At 49.1% G+C, this 21,740-nt stretch overlaps 1 protein-coding gene across 1 annotated transcript in view; it reads left to right on the top strand.

Moving 5' to 3' along the window:
• The first annotated feature begins 1,554 nt into the window (after positions 1-1,554).
• Positions 1,555-21,740, top strand: part of LOC144734556 (uncharacterized) — a 132,950-nt gene continuing 112,764 nt past the window's right edge. Inside the window, exon 1 of the mRNA XM_078616803.1 lies at positions 1,555-2,428. Within this exon, the coding sequence (XP_078472929.1) occupies positions 2,390-2,428 (39 nt within the window). The 5' untranslated portion in view covers positions 1,555-2,389. The remainder of the gene's footprint in view (positions 2,429-21,740) is intronic.

Here is a 21,740-nt window from a genome sequence, read left to right as displayed (position 1 = left end):
GTCACAGAAACAATAATAACGATTTTAACTTGTAACCCGGCATCCCACCACACCATTCGCTCACTCTCGTAGAGGCAGCCTCCTCGTGCGGTTTCGCTTTGTGCTCTCACCCAATTGGCAAGTGTGGCTGCATGAAAGCTTCTTTCATTTTTGTGCGTGTGTGTTTGCCTCCGCAAACGGGCACGGCGCGAGGGGAATGAGATATCGATCTGTTTGTGCATGCTCCGCTTTTTGGGTGATGCTTATTTATTTATTTACTCAAGAGTTTTTATCTATATATGTATGGATTGTCGGCTGGCCGTAAACCTTCGAATCCTCTTTTTTTCTCGTTAGCGGCACGAGACGCCCCGCCGCGAGGCGTTGATGGCAACCCGCGCGGCCAAATGCGATGCTCCTGCCGTGTACGGTGAAGTATGGTCAGACAGAGTCTGCGACTCGCGTGGAGCGTGCGCGCGGAGGAGGGAGGCCTTCATCTAGCGGCGGATTGATCATGGCCATTGATGATGCGTGCAAAATCCCATGCGAGAAGGGCTTGCGTGCAGAACGAGAGAGTGAGCGGGAGAGTGAGCGAGAGAGCGAGCGAGAGGTGGGGGTTTACATAAAGCAAAGTTATTTTAAAAAAATACGAAATGATGAACGAAGCAAAGTGCCGACTACACCGAGCATCTTCTTGCTTCCACTGATCGTAAAAAAAAAAGATCCCATGCCACTCTTTCCCCACGCATCCAACTCACGTAGACCCATCCTATGTGCCACGGCGTATTTGAGATCCGGTCGACTGTGTTGACAGATCTGCCCATCCACGTCCCCCCTAAAGGTTGACACAGACCGTTTGGGCAAGTCCCGTTAGCAAGCACGATGAGATGGGCGGGCGACAAACACCACGCCCGGCCGCCTTCGCCTGCCCAGCGGCGATGTTTACCAATCACAGCGAGGTATTATTTTTTTTAGGCTGAGTCGACCTAGGGGGAGGCGCAGGACCGGTTCAGACATTTGGCACGAAGATTAATTTCCTCGTGCTCGGAGAATCTAGCTCGATTTTCCAGGTGGTATTGCGCAGTGCGCTAATCGCTGCGCCACCGCTCCCCCCACGTGTCGTGCATCTATCGGCACGGATAAAGGCGCGGCCCCGCAACTGACTCGCCCACGGCACTGCTGGCTGAAGAGCTTCCACTAGAGGGAGCTCTCCAGAGGCCCTCTGGACGGTATTTTGGCCTACTCTTCCACGCTTGGTCAGACGTCGTGGAAAACGCTGACGTACCCACGCGGGTGGACCTGCCTATCGACGGTATTGTCCCAGAATCAGAATATTTATCGATACTGGAGGAATCCGGTGAGCTATGAAGCTCTTTATGACAGATGTGCAGTAGGGGCGGGTCAGAACGTTACAACAACAAACAACGCAACAAACACGATACGATTACAAAGGTAACCAAATCAATACCAAAAATAAATATTTTTTTAGCTAATTTTTATCTTACCGATTGGTACACAGAGGCGGCTGCGGAGGAAATTTACGGAGCCCTGTGACCATTGCTGTCACATACCGCGCCTGGAGATCGAATCTCTTGCATTGGAATTCCAGCGCGTTCAAACCATTAACACCACCAGTGCACCATCCTTCACAGGCGCGCGCAGACATCGATCGCGTCTCCTCTCTCCCTCTCTCTCCCCGCACCCGGTGGAACGGCACGGCCCCCGCGTGTCCCGGGCCCCGTTCATATTTATAGCGCTCTGTGTGCAGACGTGTGCATGCGTGTCGTGTCCCCATCGAGGCAAAGACAAAGATTCACCCGTGTAGCCTCAGCAGACTGCTCGGGGCGAGTGCTGTTTGCGAGAAACTATGAAGGCCGGAACGGCACACGAGGGGGGGGGGGGGATGCGTGACTAGTATCACGCCCGGCCGCCTTTATCTCCTCGGGAGGGAATGTTCACGCACCGCGCAAGGTTACTCATTTGAGGCTGAGTCGACCTAGTGGAGGCCCGAGAACCAGGTTCAGATAACGTCACCGTTATTGGCGGCCGAGAGCCGGAATCGACCCCGGGGGGTCGCCGGATTCGTAGCGCGGCAGCGTGCTAACCGCTGAGCCACCGCTCCCCCTCCCCCCCACGTCACTACACACACACACGCGCGCGCGCACGCGCACGCACGCGCCTACACACACGCGCACGCGCGCAGTTGATCGTCAGAACGGCGGAAGAATTCCTCGCGCACTGCATTCAGCAGCGCGCGCAGAGCCGAGCGGAGCGGATCGAGCGAGAGTGGAGAGCGGCGCCCGGGCAGCAACGACAGCGACGAGCGACATCGGGGCAGGGAACGCCGACGAAGACGACGAAGACGACGACGACGACTTCCAGCTACAGCGACCGATTTGCCACCGATCGAGCAATGGGATTCTCCGTGAACATCGCCAATTACGAGAAGCAGGTTTGTCGTGCGGGTGTGTGCGTGTGTGTGCGTGTGTGTGCGCACGTGCGTGGATGCGTTTCGATTTGTCTGAACCGCTCATCGGTCTACCTCTAGGTCGACTCAGCCTCAAATGAGTACCCTGGTGTGGTTGTGTAAAATATCAGCGCTGGGGAGACAAAGGCGGCCGGGCGTAGCCAATCACTGCCTCGTGTGCCGTGCCGGACTTCATAGGTGCTCGCTAACAGCACTTACCCCAACAGTCTGTTTAGGCAATACGGGGGGTCTTTGTATGTATATTGCACTTCTTTCGCACCGTACGTAGTGTAATCGGTTAGCGCGCTGCACTATGAATCCAGCGGGTCCCGAGTTCGATTCCCGCTCACGGCAAAACATCAGTGGCCATTATCTGCACCGGTGCTGGGCCTCCCCTAGGTCGACTCAGCCTTGTAAAACTACTCGGTGCAGTGTGTTGGTTACACATCCCCCCAACCTTAATAGGTGCTCGCTAACCGCACTTTCCCCAGATCGTTGTAAACAGCGAGTGAGCTGCATTCAGCTGTGTTGGCCGTGCTGGCAGCGTGACGGTAACATTCCTCTGCATTCACACAATCTACGCGCCCCTGTGTGTGTGTCAGCGCGTAATTACTCTACCGCGGAGAAATCGTGTTGTTCTATCAGTGAAACTCCGCTGAGTCTATGTAATGCACATTACCGTGAGTGAGTGAGCGAGTGGGCAGATTTATGTTCGAGTGATAGAGTTCGAGAGGACCCAACGATCTGAGTGACTGATCTATGATGTAATGGTATTCTTCGAAGGGCTAAAGAGCCGAGTGACTGCTGTGATTTTTAATTATCCTCTCGAGTGGCTATGGATCTGAGTGACCGGTGTGCATTCCGGTGATGTTCTACAAGGGCTGGGAATCTGAAATTCGAAACAAGCGTATTCGAATATACGAGTACATGTTCTGTAACTCAACCACTAATTAAATCATTGTTAGCCATGGTCAGTCCACTGCTGGATGAAGGCCTCCGCAATCCGCAGCCACCTGCCGATCCTACGATGTAGTCATCCATCCCGGCACCTACACGCAAATTGATCGCTCCATCTCCTCGGTGGACGTTCCCATCGGACGTCTTCTACTCTCAGGCTTCCACTCCGTTGTTATTCCCCAGAAGAATAAGAATGGCATTAAATATTGACGTAAAGCTTTCGTGACTGCAGGAATTCATATTCTTGGGGTCTTTCGTTAAAGTCACGTAGATAGGTTGATAGGTTTGTTATTTTCTTTGAACCTATCTACGTGACTTTACCGAAAGACCCACAGAAAAAGAATGGCACTATGCATGGGTGTTTATCTTCTTTTGCGCTGTGTGTAGCCAATGACGCTAATCGGCGACATGGGGGGGGGAGGACAATAATCTGAACGCATATATGAGTTCTAAAGAAATTAGTTATTCAATCTGGATGGTGATTTAAAAGTGCATAGCTCCCAGTGACTTCCTAATATCGGAAGGGAAGAGCGTTCCAGACGGCCGCAGAAGCGCATCCGAAAGCGCCGCGCGATGCGGTGACCGCCGCCTTTGTCCGACGGTCAGCCAGAAGCCTCCTCCGCTGCTGCCGCGAGGATGACCAGAATCCGCGTGATGGTTTATGCTCCTTGGCGAGGTATTTGTCGTTCCAATCGATTGACCCCCCCCCCCCCCCGCGTAGAGCGTTGGCACTTTGCTAGCACAAACCACCCTCGTGCGATATGAGAGCGGCCGCAGGAGTCGCCTCGCGGTCAATGTCTGAAACGTCGCTGGTGAGTGATGGGAGCGGGCGAGTGGTGTGGGGGGTTTGAGATTTAGACTCACGTGGAGATTCATTGGCTTACGGAGAGATCCCCCCGTAGGCTCACGCAGATACAATGCCCAGAGTGGAATGGAGCTGTCCATGGTGCGACGTGTAGACTCGCATGGAGAATCATAGACGCACAAAGAGACCCGTCGACTCCCAGAGAGCTTCATAGATTCGCACAGAGACCAATAGATGAATGAAGCGGGCAGTGGCCGTCACTATGCGATGCATGGGTTTGAGATATAAAACGCGCATGGAGAAGCATAGACGCACACAGAGACTCATAAGACTCACACGGAGCGTCACATATTCGCACAGAGACCCATAGACTCACACAGAGTATCACAGCTTCGCACAGAGACCCAGAGACTCACACAGAACCACACGGATTCGCACAGAGACCCAGACACTCACACGGAGCCTCACAGATTCGCACAGAGACCCAGAGACTCACACAGAGCATCACAACTTCGCACAGAGACCCACACAGTACACTGTGGCCCTTGCTATGCGGTCCGCGGTGTGAGATTGGTCGCACTCTGGGCTCTTCTGAGTTGTCCACTGGTTTAGGAGATGGCCGCCTATGACCGCCGTGCGATGACCCGCCCCCTTACTGGACATCTGTGAGAAAAAACAAAACCCTTCATAGCTCATCGGATTCCTCGGGTACAAATATTCTTGATTCTGGTTCGTAATGCAGAGTGTGCGTGTGTGTGATGTGCGGAGATTGAAACCGAGAGGTTGCTCTGTGGGGGTCACGAGCGGTGCCGCGTTCGCCGCTCGTTGCAGCGGCGCGCGGTTCGAACCCCCAGGTCAATGGGGCCACCCCAGTCAATGACGCCGCTTCGTGCTGTGTGACCGTAAATGCCACGCGCCGTCTGCGTCACGGCGACCGTTGAACGTCACGTGGCGTTGTTTAGTGCTTCTATGAGCCCAATGTGTGTCGGCGTCACGGCCCTAAAGGTTTCTCCAAATGTTGAGCTATTTGCAGTATCCACAAGAAGAGGTTTTTGGGTGAGACCGCGTAAGCATTATAAATGTGTCGTTAAACCCGCCACCACCCGACACAGCCAATTAGTCAGGGTTGTCACGCAAACAGAACGTGCCAATTCGTTACGAGTACAGCACACCGGCGTGTTGGAGACTAAACCCACAACGTTTACAATTCGAGTCCGACGTTTCATTTTACAGTCCTCGCAAATGATCTCCGTCGAGTAAACCCAAGCACGTGGCGACGTCGCGCCTCCAACTTGTGACGCAATCGCACGGCGACCGCTCATCGGTGCAGCACGATGTCTTGCTTCACCGCGGCGGCGATGATTGTGGTGGTAACCACACGCGCATTGAGTGAATGGCGCTAATTGACAAACGTGAGGGCTCGCCGATGGACGACCCCCCCCCCCGGTCTCTTGCTGAACGCGGCCGTTGGTTGCACACGAGGCTGTGCCGTCAGCAAATGCGGCGGTGGCGGCTGATGATGATTGATGGCGCAACGTACACACACACACGCATCTCACGACTCGCGTGTGTGTCTCTGTGTGTGTGCGGAGCGGTCGTGTAGTGGTTAGCGCTGCGCTGCGCTACGGACCTGGCCACCCGAGTTCGATTCCCGCTCGCGGCCAACACCGGTGACGATTATTTGAACCGGTCCTGGGCCTCCTCTAGGTCGACTCAGCCTCAAATGAGTACCTGCTCCGGTGTGGTGCTGGCCCACCCACCCCCTCGTGTGCCGTGCCGGCCTTCATTGAGGCACTTGCCTCAATAGTCTGTTCAGGCTATACGGGGGATCTTTGTCTTTTCCTTTGTGTGTGGTGTGCTGACGAGCAGCCGTGGTGTAGTGGTTAGCGCATTGTGCCATGAATCTGTTAAAACCCACGTTCGATTCCCGCTCACGACCAATGACAGTGGCGGATATTTGAACCCGTCCTGGGTCTCCCATAGGTGGACTCAGCCGTAAATGAGTACCTGGTGCAGTGTGTAAACGGCAGTGGGAAGGCAAAGGTGGCCAGGCATAGCGCTGGCCACCAATCCCCTCGTGTGCCGTACCGGCCTTAATAGGCGCTCGCAAACATCACCTGCCCCAACAGCCTGTTAAGGTGATACGGTAGATATTTGTATTTTACGTGGCATCTCATTCCCAGCGTTCACTGCACGTAATTTATCATCAGCCACGAGCAATCCACTGCTGGATGAAGCGTAACCCCGCAATCCGCTTAGGGGCCGTCCATAAATGACGTCACGCACTTGGGGGGGGTGGTCAGACATTTGTGTGAGGAGGGGAGGGGGGTTGAGAAATGTGACGCCTCATCAAAATGCGCAACTTTAAATAAATATAGACAACACGTTCTACTGAATTAAATAGACGTTTAATAAATGTTTTCTCCTACAACATCAGAGTGCAGCGCCACATTAAATACGCACTACAATGACAATAGTTTAAAGCGATTTGAAACAGAGCTTTGTGACGTCATATTTGAGGAGGGGGGTCTGACTTTTTATGACTCCGTGTGACGAGGGAGGGGGGGGGTGAAAAATCGTCCAAAATCGCGTGACGTCATTTATGGACGGCCCCTTAGCACCTGCACGCGAGCTGATTTAATCGCCCTATCTCCTCGGTGGAGGCCCTCTAGGACGCGTTCCATTCCTTGGCTGCCACTCCGTCATCAGTCTTGACCATCGCGCCCCCATCGTCGCTTATTCAAGCCACGTGACCTGCCCAAGCCCACTGACTTTTCTTGAGAGTTCAAACGAGATCAGCAAAACCCGCGAACATTCCCGGTGTTCCACCTGCTACCTCTCAATATAAACTAAACTTTCAGCAATTTTATTATTGTTATTTTACAAGGTAAGGTCCACTGGGCGATGCAGCTCTTTTTTCAGAAGCTACTTGGCCACTAATGATAGCTCAACGAAGTGGTTTATCATCATCGTGTGGAAATTTATAACGGCAGCCAAATGCTCTAAACGCGTGATGTTCATTCTAAATGTGGAGGGCCCGGAGAAAAAAATCCACAGGACCACTGGAAGAGAGAGACACCGCAAACTCCAAATATACAGCAGATGTCACGGTCGGGATCGAAGTGACGACCTCATGCATACCAGGCAAGGTAGTTAACATCTCCTAGCCACCGTGATGATGATGAGAGAGACACGCAAACTCCAATTATACAGCAGGCGTCTGGGTCGGGATCGAACCCACGACCTCCTGTAGACCAGGCGAGGGAGTTAACATGTCCTAGCCACCGTGATGATGATGAGAGAGACACGCAAACTCCAAATATACAGCAGGCGTCAATGTCGGGATCGAACCCACGACCTCCTGTCGACCAGGCGAGGGAGTTAATATCTCCAAGCCACCGTGATGATGATGATGAGAGAGAGAGGCACCGAAAACTCTAAATATACAGCAGATATCAATGTCGGGATCGAACCCACGACCTCCTGTAGACCAGGCGAGGGAGTTAACATCTCTTAGCCACCGTGATGATGATGAGAGAGATACCGCATACTCCAAATATACAGCAGATGTCAGGGTCGGGATCGAACCCACGACCTCCTGTACACCAGGCGAGGGAGTTAACATCTCTTAGCCACCGTGATGATGATGAGAGAGACACCGCAAACTCCAAATATACAGCAGATGTCAGGGTCGGGATCGAACCCACGACCTCCTGTACACCAGGCGAGGGAGTTAACATCTCTTAGCCACCGTGATGATGATGAGAGAGACACCGCAAACTCCAAATATACAGCAGATGTCAGGGTCGGGATCGAATCCAGGACCTCCTGTAGACCAGGCGAGGGATTTAACATCTAGTCACCTTGCCAACGGCTTCCTGCAGGTATGGCTGAGAAAATACAGAACTGATTCGTTGTTGTTGTCGTCGTTGTTGTTGTGTGTGGGAATGCGAGGGTTGAAACCATCGTCCGACGTGTCTCCCGTTGTAGTTATTTAATTTGTATTCTAATACTCCATGCGGTGATGCGAACTGCTGCAGGGAATATTAATTAATGCCAGTAACCGGCAGCGGTTCTTGTCCGCTTTGTATCGGCTTTTTAATCAGATGCCATGGGAGACAAACGACTTGGTTCACTGATGATGAGTTTACACATTGTGTGAAAGCATCTACCACGGTAGTGAAGCAATGTGTATCAGGCTAATCCTTCCCCACGAGCCAGACCGATTATCATATGTCAGGGTCAGCCTGACATTCTACTTTGCGTCAAGTACTGTGGTAATTGCTTTCACACGACAAGATAAAAAAAAACTTAGTTTAGTTTTATTTGTATATATTTGTAAGCGATGTGTTAAACTTGCCTATGATTTGCAGTCATATCGTGCTTTGTATTATTAGTTGTTGTTGTTGTTGTAATATTCTGACCTGCCCCTATTTGACATCTGTGAGAAAGAGTTGTACATCTCATCGGATTGATCCAAAATATGAATAAATATTCTGAAATAGATAAATCATCTTTGGTGGCCCAAATTCGACGATGGTTCTTTTCAGATGGTTATAGTCGTAAGCACAGACTTTACAATGCTGTGTATTTTTTGCGAACACGATTCACATTTATAGCCCGTATAAATCACCGTTAGAATTCACATCCGGCAGTATGTGGCCCATTGTTTCATAACGTGGCCGAAAATGGTTGGCATGAGTGAATGCGATTCACGCTGTTTGAAAACACAATTCATAAACCCACTTAACGCCAGGGTAGAGCTTAGGGAAACGTATGTTGCCTCCTCGTCCCAATGTCTCACACACGATGTATCGTGTGCATGCAGTTTACACTGAGCAGATAGATGCCTGGTCAAACGCCGCTTTCCACACAAACATAGCGACCACACCGAGAGCGTGATGTCCCAATGCATTATTGAATTGGATTCACACACATTTTGGAATTCATATAGTGATGCAGCCTCGCTATTTGGGATATATGGACAGTAGTAACTGTGAGTAATAGCTTTGAATATAGTCATGCCAAATATCCGCATTATAACCCTTATCGAACAATAATTATAATTCACAACAATCACCCATCCCTCTAGATATTCTACTTAATTATAATTCACAACAGACACACATCCCTCTAGCCCTTCTACAATAATATAATTCACAACAGACACACGTCTCTCGAGCTATTCTACAATATTATAATTCACAACAGTCACCCATGCCTCTAGCTATTCTACAATATTAGAATTCACAAGTCACGCATCCCTCTAGCTATTCTACAATATTAGAATTCACAACAGTAACCCAACCCTCTAGCAATTCTACAATATTATAATTCACAACAGACACTCATCCTTCTAGATATTCGACAATATTATAATTCACAAGAAGTCGCCCATCTCTCTAGCACTTCCAGAACATCACTCCTCCTGCCCCCCCTCCCCCCTCCACTCTGAGTCACGGCGCGGAACACAAACGCGGTCCATCTACTCCGCGTAGAGGGCGATAGAGGTCCCCTTGAGAGTCATCGCGCGTGCCGCGAGGTGGTTATCGAGCGCGCGGGCAGTGCCCACTGCATTGTGGCCCTGTGGGCTGGAGAAGCCGAGGGCAGGGGTACGAAAACATTTCAAAGAAGAAGAGCCATTCACACCATTGGAACCTCATTTTCCAGTAAAAAATATGATAATTGGTTTTTTACCCTTCTATCTGGCAACAAAACTGACACCTTTTTTACAAGGAGTCATGTTTACATAGACCAATCATAGACCAATCAACTTCAAGGACAGTGCACATCAGAATTATGTTTTTTGTTTGCACAGAGAGAAGAACCAAGCTGTGCACGTGTCGTTCCTCGACCTTGAAAATGCATTTGACAGGGTCCCCCACGACCTCATCTGGCACTCGCTTCGATCCCATGGAGTCCCTGAAACCTACGTGCATTGGGTGCAACTCCTATACAAGAACGTCACCAGTGCAGTCAGGTGTGCAGTGGGCATATCACCGCCATTTCCCATCAGCGTTGGAGTGCACCAAGGATCGGCCCTGTCACCACTCCTGTTTATCCTGTGCATGGACACGATCACTGCCGACCTGCACACGCCCCTTCCATGGTCAATTCTCTACGCGGATGACGTCCTCCTCTCAGATGAAGAGAGAGGAGAAGTGGAAAGACAAACGCGCCTGTGGAAGGAACGTTTGGACGAAAACGGGATGAGGTTCAACATCAAAAAGACGGAGTATATGGAGTGTGGCCCCCAAACCGACGGCACCATCAGTGTTGACGGAGAAGATCTGAAGAAAGTGACGGACTTTAAGTACCTGGGCTCCACCATCAGCTCAGATGGTAGCATCACGACTGATGTGAGGTCACGAGTCAATGCGGCGTGGATGAAATGGAGGCAAGTCACCGGAGTCCTCTGTGATCGGAAAATTCCGGATAGGCTGAAGGGAAAAATATACAAGACCATCGTCCGACCGGTGGCACTCTATGGATCCGAGTGCTGGCCAGCCACAACTGTACACGAACAAGCTCTCCACACCATGGAGATGAGGATGCTCAGATGGAGCCTCGGGCTCACTCGATGGGATCGTGTCAGGAACGAAGACGTTCGGAAGCGACTTGGTGTGGCCCCCATTGCGGACAAGATGCTTGAGGCAAGGCTTCGGTGGTACGGCCACGTGATGCGAAGTGAAGAGTCATCAGTGGCCAAGACTGCCTTGCGTATTGAGCCAGAGGGCCGCCGTCCACGCGGGCGTCCGAAGAAGCGATGGATGGACCGAATAAAGGAAGACATGAAGACGGTCAACCCATCCCCTGAAGATGCCCTGGACCGAGCCAAATGGAGAAGACAATGCCGAAAAGCGGACCCTGCGCCACAGCGGGAACAACGCTAGGAAGAAGAAGTTTGCATTATGACTGCAGGTATTGTGGTCTATGTAAACATGACTCCTTGTAAAAAAAGGTGTCAGTTTTGTTGCCAGATAGAAGGGTAAAAAAACAATTATGAAGAAGAGCCATTGTTTCGTTGTTTTTTTTGTATTTGACAAACAATATATCGAGAGCCACATTACACGCAGAGCGACTTGTACACAAACACTGCAGGTACACAGCCGATGGCAAACAAACTATGACCTAAATAAACGAACCGGGTGATGGAATAAATTTCGTCTATTCAATTTTTTCCACCCCTTTCGTTATTCTTTAACAACGCAGTTTGATCTTCTTGGTTCTTTCGGTAAAGTCACGTAGAAGGGAAATAATAAATTAATACAAATAAAACATAATAATATTAAATTTTACTCTGTAAACGCACGTTTCTAATTGTAGAGGGGGAAATAAAACATAATAATAGAAATTTTTATTATTTTATTATTTCCCTTCTACGTGATTTTACCGAAAGAACCAAGAAGATGAATCCCTGCAGTCACGAAAGCTTTAAATCGAAACGCAGTTTGACTGCTGTACATTTTGTCGTCACCAAGACATTGCACGATGACCCACTAATTCCCTGCCATATTTAATTACGCTATCCTCTACGTTAAGTTACGTTTCAGATTTATTCTTTTTTTTTAAACGACTCTCCTCAAGCAAGCGACCATAGAACCACAAGGGGCAAGCCCCTGACCTTGGGACTTACTAAGTGGGGGGTGGAGGGGTGGATTTGACATAGGCCCCCATTTCGTTCCCTTCACCAGGGCCAATACTGCGCAGTAAACTGGAGAACCCATTCACACCGCCGATGTTGCTACATGTTGGTCGTGGTAATCGTTCTTCAACTTACCGGTGAGCTCAAACGAACAATTGGCACGTTTGTTAAAAGCTTGCACACTTGACAATGGTGTCATTTGTTTGGCTGTGTTGGGTGGCGGAGGGTCTTAGTGACAGATATGTTCGGTTTGTTACGTGGCCTCACCCCAAATCATATTGTCAATTGTAAAATTGCCTGCTAAAAACCCACGTGTTAATTTTAAAACGATAAACTAACACAGATTTTTTTTTGGTAGCAGGTCATGTCCACTGAACTACATCGATCTTTTTTCTTAAGCGACCTGGCCACAAATGATTGCTCAACGAAGTGGCTTATCATCATGTGGACATTTATAGCAGCCAAACACTCTAAACGCACGTTTATAATTGTAGATGGGAAAACCCGGAGCACCCGGAGAAAAATCCACGCGACCACGGGAGGTAAAGAGAGAGAGAGACACGCAAACTCCAAATACACAGCACCAGGCGTCAGGGTCGGGATCGAACCGACGACCTCCTATTCTTAGGTTTTTTCGGTAAAGTCACGTAGGTAAAAAAATTAAAATTAAAATTAATAAAAGTAAAATAAAAATAATACCATAATAAAGGCTCAGTCCTTTGTTATGTAGACTAGCCGTAGTCTCAAGCCGCACCTTACCATAATAATAAAAAAGTGGGCCGTTCCTGGCCCATCCCCCCCCCCCCTCAACCAGTATATATACGGGGTAGTATCTCTTGGAATCTCTCATTTACTTGATGCAGCTATCGTGCTGTGACGGTTCCACTTGAAGACGGAAGCTTGTGTTGCCTCCGAAACGTCGTGATTTTTATTTTATTTTTATTTAACTTTTATTAATTTTAATTTTAATTTTTTACCTACGTGACTTTACCGAAAAAAACCTAAGAATATGAATACTTGCAGTCACGAAAGCTTCAAATCTAGAATTCGACGACCTCCTGTATACCAGGCGAGGCAGTTAACATCTCGGGCACCTGCACGAGACGTGTGCGCTCACGTCCGGCTTCCACGGACGCGACCTACCAAGTGCGAGCACGTGGTTTTCAAGGCTGAGTCGGCGAGCGCTCGGCAGCCTTGTTCCCAATCTCGCGTCGCGTCCCTGCGACGGGGACATTGGGCCTCCAAAAGCGGCTCGATTCGCTGGGGACGCGTTTAATGGAAACGCGCGCGTCACGGATCATTTTCCCCGACTCGCCCGCGCTAACGGAACGAACGATCTCGGCGTCTGCGATGGATACCTGCATCCCTCCCCAACCTGCCGCTCCCCCGGCTCTCATTATTCATTACTGCGTCTTAATTACCCCTCGTTCCTCGTTGTTAACCGGCTGATGTTGTCCGTACGCCGCTGAAAAGAAAAGAAAAAGCGCACCGCGAATGTTGAAACTTTTATTGATTCGCGCATCGGAGCGTGAGCACGGCGGCTTTGCCCCACACTCTCTCTCTCGCTCGCTCTGCAAAAGCAGCGCTCGGATGAGAGTTGATTTTGGCCCGAAGAAAGCAAAGCGCTGAGTGGGCAAAGCGGAGCGGGTGATGCGGGGTTGTGTGGGCACCAGACAGGAGAAGACGGACCGTGTGTCTCGTAGGAGGCGAGGAGAGGGGGAGAGAGAGGGATGATTGGTGGCAGAAGGGAAACAAAGAAACACGATTCTTAAAACCTCAAATATTATCGCGTCTTCGTTCTAACTGGAATTTTAAGCTCAAAGCATCGTAGTGGGGTTTTTTTTTCTTCAGCCAGGGTTACTTTTACTCACGAGAACGTAGCGAGGCGATGATGGTTTTGGCCTGTGTCGAGAAGAAACAAATAAGATGCAATCAGTTGCGTTGTGGAGATGCAATGAGTTGCGTTGTGGAGATGCGATTAGTTGCGTTAGGGAGATGCAACGAGTTGCGTTGTGGAGATGCAATCAGTTGCGTTGTGGAGATGCATTGCGTTGGGTTGTGGAGATGCAATGCGTTGCGTTGTGGAGATGCAATGAGTGGGTTGTGGAGATGCAATGAGTTGCGTTGTGGAAATGCAATCAGTTGCGTTGTGGAGATGCAATGAGTTGCGTTGTGGAGATGCAATCAGTTGGGTTGTGGAGATGCAATGAGTTGCGTTGTGGAGATGCAGAGTTGCATTGTGGAGATGCAATGAGTGGGTTGTGGAGATGCAATGAGTTGCGTTGTGGAGATGCAGAGTTGCGTTGTGGAGATGCAACGAGAGGGTTGTAGAGATGCAATGAGTTGCGTTGTGGAGATGCAATCAGTTGGGCTATGAAGATGTCACTGATGCAGGGCATAAGGAGTAATGGGAGACCGAGGGTGAGGATGGACGGATGCGGTGGAATGAGATTCGAGGACGAGAGTGGAAACGGGGAATAGAAGTTCGTGGAGCGAGCGAATGCGATCAGCTGACCGCCCCCCCCCCACCCCAATCGTTTAACGACGACCGCTGCCTGCGATGTAGCGGCCCCCCAGGGTGTTATGACAACACGTGGCCCTGCAGGCTGATCACGTGGCGTGTGGCTCCGCGCACTTCGCATGAACAATTCAGAGTCGTACGACCGAGGCTTGGCGCGCCACGGAACGGTGATGTCATCTCGACGTGCAAAGCACGCTGTCATTTCTCGTGATACTTTAGCGGGGCAGTTGCAATAGATAATAGGGGTTTTCCCCGTTTTTTCTGGTAACGAAACAGTTGTGTTAAGATGTTAAAACACCAAACTGAAGCCTTTTACAATGAATCGTGTCTGCATTAACCACAATGCTTGTGGTCAGAATACAAACAAAAAACACACTCTGATAATTTTATTATGTTTTATATCTATTTTTTCCCGTCTACGTGACTTTACCGAAAGAACCAAAAAGATGAATCCCTGCAGTCACGAAAGCTTTAAATCGAAATTTAAATCGAAACACTCTGATAATATATGCATTGTCCTTGAAACTAATTGGTCTACACCAGACTTGAGTGAAATTCTGGATGCGCTGGGTGGGTTTCTATTTGTTTTGTCAACGGAGCAAACGGAGCAGGCCGTCGTCAATGGGCTGCCACTGAGGCCCCCCCCCCCAACTCCTCCATCAGGCCGAGGGCTCGAGGGACTCCATCAGCGGGTCCCACGCGTCCACGTGCAGCTCATGGCTTCGACGCGATGAGTTGATTGCCATCCATCACTCTCCTACATGGCCTTGAAGAGCAAACAAAAACCTCGCCCCACCACCACCACAGTTGCTATGACCACTGTTTCATTGCTTTCATGGCTTTTATTTTGGTGATTTTCGACAAGTTTTTTGGTTTGGCCATGTTTGTTTGTTGTAGTACAGAGTTAGACTGATGGCCTTAATCAAAGTTGTCTTGTGGTTGTTGTTGTTTGACTTGCATCCCACTGGGATATTTGCACAGGGTTGGTGTACGGTGATTTTTTCTGCAATATTTTGCTGTCTTTTCTTGGATTTTCTGTTTGCACATGTTTTTGTTTGTTGCGGTTGCACCCGATTCAAGAGCCGAATGGCTCACAGGGCTATACCTAGTAAATGAACTTTGAGAACCACCACCACCACCTCAACTCACCCATCCCTCTCACGAATCACAGCGCCCTGTGTACGCGTGTAATTGATCCAAACAGCTACTTGCAGCGAAGGGAGGTTTTCGCAGTTGCACCGCAGATTTTCTCGCGACTGTTTCGCAGCCACGTGACCGAGAGCTTCCATCAGCCCCGGCGCCTTGGTAAAGCTGCCCGGCTCGGCTGGGATGAGGAGGAGGCGGGTTGACAACCCTTTGCTGGTTGTCCCTGCGTCGTCGTCGTTTTTGAGGCAGCTGTCCTGGGAGGGAGGGGGGGTATATCTGTAAGTCTTCCCACAAGGCAGTAAAATTGTCTAGTTTTTTTTCATTTCAGTTTTGCAATAATCAGGGTTGTTCATATCGGGAGTGGGGGGGGGTGCGGGGCCCGGGGCAAACCCCCACCGTGTGGGCCTCCTGACGCCTTTAAACTAAACTTAGAGTATTACATCTGACACCACAGTCACGGCAAAGTGACAGCCCCCCCCCCCCCCCCCGAAAGCGCTGGGCCCGGTGCGGTCGCCCCGATTTGCCGTACCCCTAGGGAGGGCTCTGGTCATAATGACGACGATGATCAGATAAACACGTCGGCTTTCCCAATATTACCCATCATCATCTATTACACTGGTCAACGCACTTTTCTGGCATAAGGTATTCCAACGGTTTTAATGTAATTTTGGGGTGCTGATTCCAAATCTGGCATCAGTTTTTGTCTATCACATCAGGTTTTTGAGATATCAAATATTGCATTTTCAATAAAAACTGCAGAAGAAAAATATTTAATAAATGTGGATATCTACATAAAATGATATTATAAACACACTATCCTAAAAATACAGCACCATATTTTAACACTAAAGCAGTCACTGACTCGCAACAACTTGCAATCATAAGTGACAGAGTTAATTTTGGGTTAAATCAATGAAAATGGGGTTTGCCGATAGCATAAAAATGAGATGTGATAGAGCAAATCTGAGATCAGATTTGGAATCAGCACCCTGAAATTAGTCTAAAACAGCTGCAAAAGTCCAGGCCAGAAAAAAATGTGTTTTTTTTGTTGACCAGTGTTATAGATGATGACCAATATAATCCAAGGCAACGCGTTTACATGGAGTCATCCCCTCTCCTTCTATTGTGAGATATTACGCTATCTCTCTCTCTCCCTTCCCACGATATTGTAACTCTAGGAGCGACACTGCGGACAGAGTGCCAAGCAACATCACGAACAACCCAGGCACGCAAAGGGAGCGCTCATCTCAGCGGTCCCACGAGTCCCCAGAGATATTTGTTGACCAAAACTATGTCAACTTTTTATTTTATTTTAGCAGTTAACCGTAACCGAGTTGATTTTAAATGTAATATCACCGCCACTCAAGGGGGTATCCAAATTCTAGATTTGAAGCTTTCGTGACTGCAAGGATTCATATTCTTAGATTTTTTCGGTAAAGTCACGTAGGTACAAAATTAAAATTAAAATTTATAAAAGTAAAATTAAATTATTTTATTTTACTTTTATTAATTTAGATTTTTAAAATAATTTTATTTTAATTTTACTTTTATTAATTGTAATTTTAATTTTTTACCTACGTGACTTCACCGAAAAAACCTAAGAATATGGGGTATCCAAACATTGTTCGCAAAAATGAAAATGCAAGGACAATAAAATGACGTTTGAGTTAAAGCCGTGAGAAAATAGTGAGTCTTGCACTCCCCTCCTAAACAACACTGAGGCTCCGTAGCGTGCCGGATGCCCCTCCGGCAAAGCGTGAGAATGTTCGACCCTCACCCAGCGTCGAGTGCAAGAGCCGAGGCTGAGGAAAACAATTTGGAGGTCTCGATTTAAAGCTTTCGTGACTGCAGGGATTCATCTTCTTGGTTCTTTCGATATGCAAATTCCTTTGTCAAGGTGCTCTTCCCCCTCCAACCCAGCTTAAATATACGCTGCCAAGCCTGGTGGTGTTCATTCAGACGCTGTCTTTCCGACAGACCTGTTCTTCACCTGAGGACGGCTGCTTGCGTTGTGGCAGAAACGTCGTGAGAATTATTTTATTATGTTTTATTTTTATTATTTTATTATTTCCCTTCTACCTGACTTTAGCGAAAGAACCAAGAAGATGAATTTGGAGGTCCTCCTCTAGAGAACGTCGAGTATACACTAACCGGTCGTATGACAGATCAGACGGGCACGTTGGTCCAAGACCTTGCAGAGCTTTATGGAGCAGAGTGGCTAACTTGTACTGGATGCGAAAGCGTACTGGAAGGCAGCGCCGATCGCGGAGAGGGGGAGTAATCTTCTTGGTTCTTTCGGTAAAGTCACGTAGAATGGAAATAATAACATAATAAAAATAAAACATAATATATTATATTATTAGATTATATAAGAGTATAATATTATATTATTATATTATTTTATTATGCTTTATTTGTATTATTTTATTATTTCCATTCTACGTGACTTTACCAAAAGAACCAAGAAGATGAATCCCTGCAGTCACGAAAGCTTTAAAGCGGGAGTAATGTGCTCGAAGCGGTGCTGCACGTCTCAGAAGTCGGGCCGCAGCTTTCAACACGAACTGAAGCCGCCTAGACAAGACACGTGGGAGCCGTGCATGGAGGGCCTTACCGTGATCAAGAGGAGTCGATGGGAATGCATGATTTCATGACTGTGTTAAGGCCCTCTGAGCTACATAGCTTCGTTTCAGAAGCGACGTGGGTCACAAATGATAGCTTATCAAAATGGCTTGTCATCCTGTGGAAATTCATGGCAACCAAAAATCTCTAAACGAATGTTTCTAAATGTGGGGGGGGGGGGGGGGAATCCCGGAGAACCCGGAGAAAAATCCACGCGACCACAGGGCGAGAGACACGCAAACTTCACATATACAGCAGGCCTCAGGGTCGGGATCAAATCCACGACCTCCTGTATACCAGGCGAGGTAGTTAACATCTCTTAGCCACCTCAAACCCACGACCTCCTGTATACCAGGCGAGGTAGTTAACATCTCTTAGCCACCTCAAACCCACGACCTCCTGTATACCAGGCGAGGTAGTTAACATCTCTTAGCCACCTCAAACCCACGACCTCCTGTATACCAGGCGAGGTAGTTAACATCTCGCCACGGCGCGATGTCCAACATCTTCTTCTGAGCACCAATCTGAACCACCCGGTTTGAACTGATCTCCCAGCCCCCCCCCCCAATTCCCACGTAAATAAAACAGGAATAATTCGCGGTACTTTCTAAATCCACCGCTGGATGAATGTCTCAAGACGCCACGTTAGCCACCGGGATTGTTTGCCCACACTTCAACACGCTGGGCAGTGCGGGTTTCTCACGGTAGGCGCCCCGGCCCGGTTTCGACATCACTTGTCACAGCCGTTAGCCGTGGGCAGGTGAGCCGACTCCATTATGGAGGTGCGCTAACCACGCAGCCACAGCTCCACCACCAAATTGCCGTCACGATGGAGGAAGCTGCTCGTGAAATAGAGCCAGGTGTGTGTGTGTGTAGGAAGGTGTGTGCGTTTGTGTGTAGGAAAGTGTGTGTGTGTAGGAAGGTGTGTGTGTGTAAGAAGGTGTGTGTGTGTGTAGGAAGGTGTGTAGGAAGGTGTGTGTGTGTGTGTGTGTAGGAATGTGTGTGTAGGAAGGTGTGTGTGTGTAGGAAGGTGTGTAGGAAGGGGTGTGTATGTAGGAAGGTGTGTGTGTGTGTGTGTAGGAAGGTGTGTACGAAGATGTGTGTGTAGGAATGTGTGTATGTGTAGGAAGGTGTGTGTAGGAAGGTGTGTGTGTGTGTAGGAAGGTGTGTGTGTGTGTAGGAAGGTGTGTGTGTGTGTAGGAAGGTGTGTGTGTGTAGGAAGGTGTGTGTGTGTGTAGGAAGGTGTGTGTGTGTGTAGGAAGGTGTGTGTGTGTAGGAAGGTGTGTGTAGGAAGGTGTGTGTGTAGGAAGGTGTGTGTGTGTGTAGGAAGGTGTGTGTGTGTGTAGGAAGGTGTGTGTGTGTGTGTGTAGGAAGGTGTGTGTGTGTGTAGGAAGGTGTGTGTGTGTGTAGGAAGGTGTGTGTGTGTGTAGGAAGGTGTGTGTGTGTGTAGGAAGGAAGGTGTGTAGGAAGGTGTGTAGGAAGGTGTGTGTGTGTAGGAAGGTGTGTGTGTGTAGGAAGGTGTGTGTGTGTGTATGTAGGAATGTGTGTGTGTGTGTGTGTAGGAATGTGTGTGTGTGTGTGTGTAGGAAGGTGTGTGTGTGTAGGAAGGTATGTGTGTGTGTAGGAATGTGTGTACGAAGATGTGTGTGTAGGAATGTGTGTATGTGTAGGAAGGTGTGTGTAGGAAGGTGTGTGTGTGTGTAGGAAGGTGTGTGTGTGTGTGTAGGAAGGTGTGTGTGTGTGTGTGTAGGAAGGTGTGTGTGTGTGTGTAGGAAGGTGTGTGTGTGTGTGTGTAGGAAGGTGTGTGTGTGTGTGTAGGAAGGTGTGTGTGTGTGTGTAGGAAGGTGTGTCTGTAGGAAGGTGTGTCTGTAGGAAGGTGTGTCTGTAGGAAGGTGTGTGTGTGTGTAGGAAGGTGTGTGTGTGTGTAGGAAGGTGTGTGTGTGTGTAGAAAGGTGTGCGTGTGTGTGTAGGAAGGTGTGTGTGTGTGTGTAGGAAGGTGTGTGTGTGTAGGAAGGTGTGTGTGTGTAGGTGTGTGTGTGTGTAGGAAGGTGTGTGTGTGTGTGTAGGAAGGCGTGTGTGTGTGTGTAGGAAGGTGTGTGTGTGTAGGAAGGTGTGTGGGGAGCGGTAGTGTAGCAGTTAGCGCGCTGCAATACGAAGCCAGCGACCCGAGTTCGATTCCCGCTCACGGCCAACACCAGTGACGATTATCTGAAACCGGTCCTGGGCTTACCTAGGTCGACTCAGCCTCGAATGAGTACGTAGTGTGCAAACATCGCCACTGGGGAGACAAAGGCTGCCGGGCGTGGTGCTGGCCACCCACCCCCTCCTGCGCAATTCCGGCCTTCATAGGTGCTAACTGACAGCACTTGCCCGAACAGGCTGTTAAGCTATGGAGGGTATCTTTGTCTTGTGTGTGTGTATGCAGAAATTATGCCGCATGCCTAAATTGTATTTTAATATTTGCACACACACACAGAATATGCACTATTTATACGTGCGCACAGAATGCAATGTACGGCATATCAAACTGGTCCGCATTGCAAATGCAGAGAGATTAACATCGCGGAGACGAAATTGTGACTGCCGTCAAAAAAAAAACGCAGACACTGCGTTTAACTAAAAAATATATAAATCCTGTTTACATTAACACGACAATAACGCGAACTGTGAATGCCGGCCAGAGCATAGCGGTTATCGCTGTGGAATTGCAATCCAGAGAGAGAGGGAGGTTGCCGATTCAATCTCCCGGCACGGGATTCGAAATGTACGTGTGTATATGTTAAACTTCTTTTGCGCCGTACGTAGCCAACCGCGCTAATCGCAGGCGCGGGGAATCGGCCCACTGCGCTTAGTCTGCGATCGGCAGGTGCAGCGTGGTGGCGTAAAGTGTGGCTCCTCCAACCTGTTTTCCAAGACGTCTAGCCGTCGTGCAAAGAAAGTAGGCCAAATATCATCTATAATATAACGAGCCCCCTTTTCTCGAGGTCAGAATCAGAATATTTATTTCTACTGGAGGAATCCTATGAGCTGTAAAGATTTTTTTCACAGGTATCTACTCGGTGGCAGGTCAGAACGTTACAACAGGCCGTTGCAAGTGGATGCCCTTTCCGCAGTGGTGACAGTGAGTAATTGCAGCGCTGCACCTTTGCACGTACCTATACATTATAAAGTCGCTATAAAATTGGCTAATAAATGAATAAACATTCTCCCCCCCTCCTCCAAGCGGGCTCCCACCGCTCACCATCCCCCTCCTCCCTCCCCTACTCCCCCACCCCCATAAGAGGTTCGTATTAGTGAAATTCTTCGCCTGGCAAAAAAAAACCCGGGTCAGACGAGCTGTTGGGAGGCTTACTCGTTCATTCGCACGCAGTAATTACGTCCACACTGCGACGGGGCCTTCGTCCCCTTGAACCCCGTCCCGTCAACAGCTGAGCTGGGGTGAAGGGGAGGCGATCGCTGGGCAGGCTGCCAGAGCCGGGTATGGTGTGGCAACGCGGCACGGTACGAAATTACGGGGACGAAAATTTGACCGTACTGGTTACGATACGAAGAAAAAAGAAAAATCAAATGCACGGTGCGATTTTATTTTTTATCAAATGTG

Source organism: Lampetra planeri, chromosome 51 (assembly GCF_965212315.1).
Source record: "Lampetra planeri chromosome 51, kcLamPlan1.2.h2, whole genome shotgun sequence".
Classification (NCBI taxonomy): domain Eukaryota; kingdom Metazoa; phylum Chordata; class Hyperoartia; order Petromyzontiformes; family Petromyzontidae; genus Lampetra; species Lampetra planeri.
This window is presented reverse-complemented; position numbering and strand designations above follow the sequence as displayed.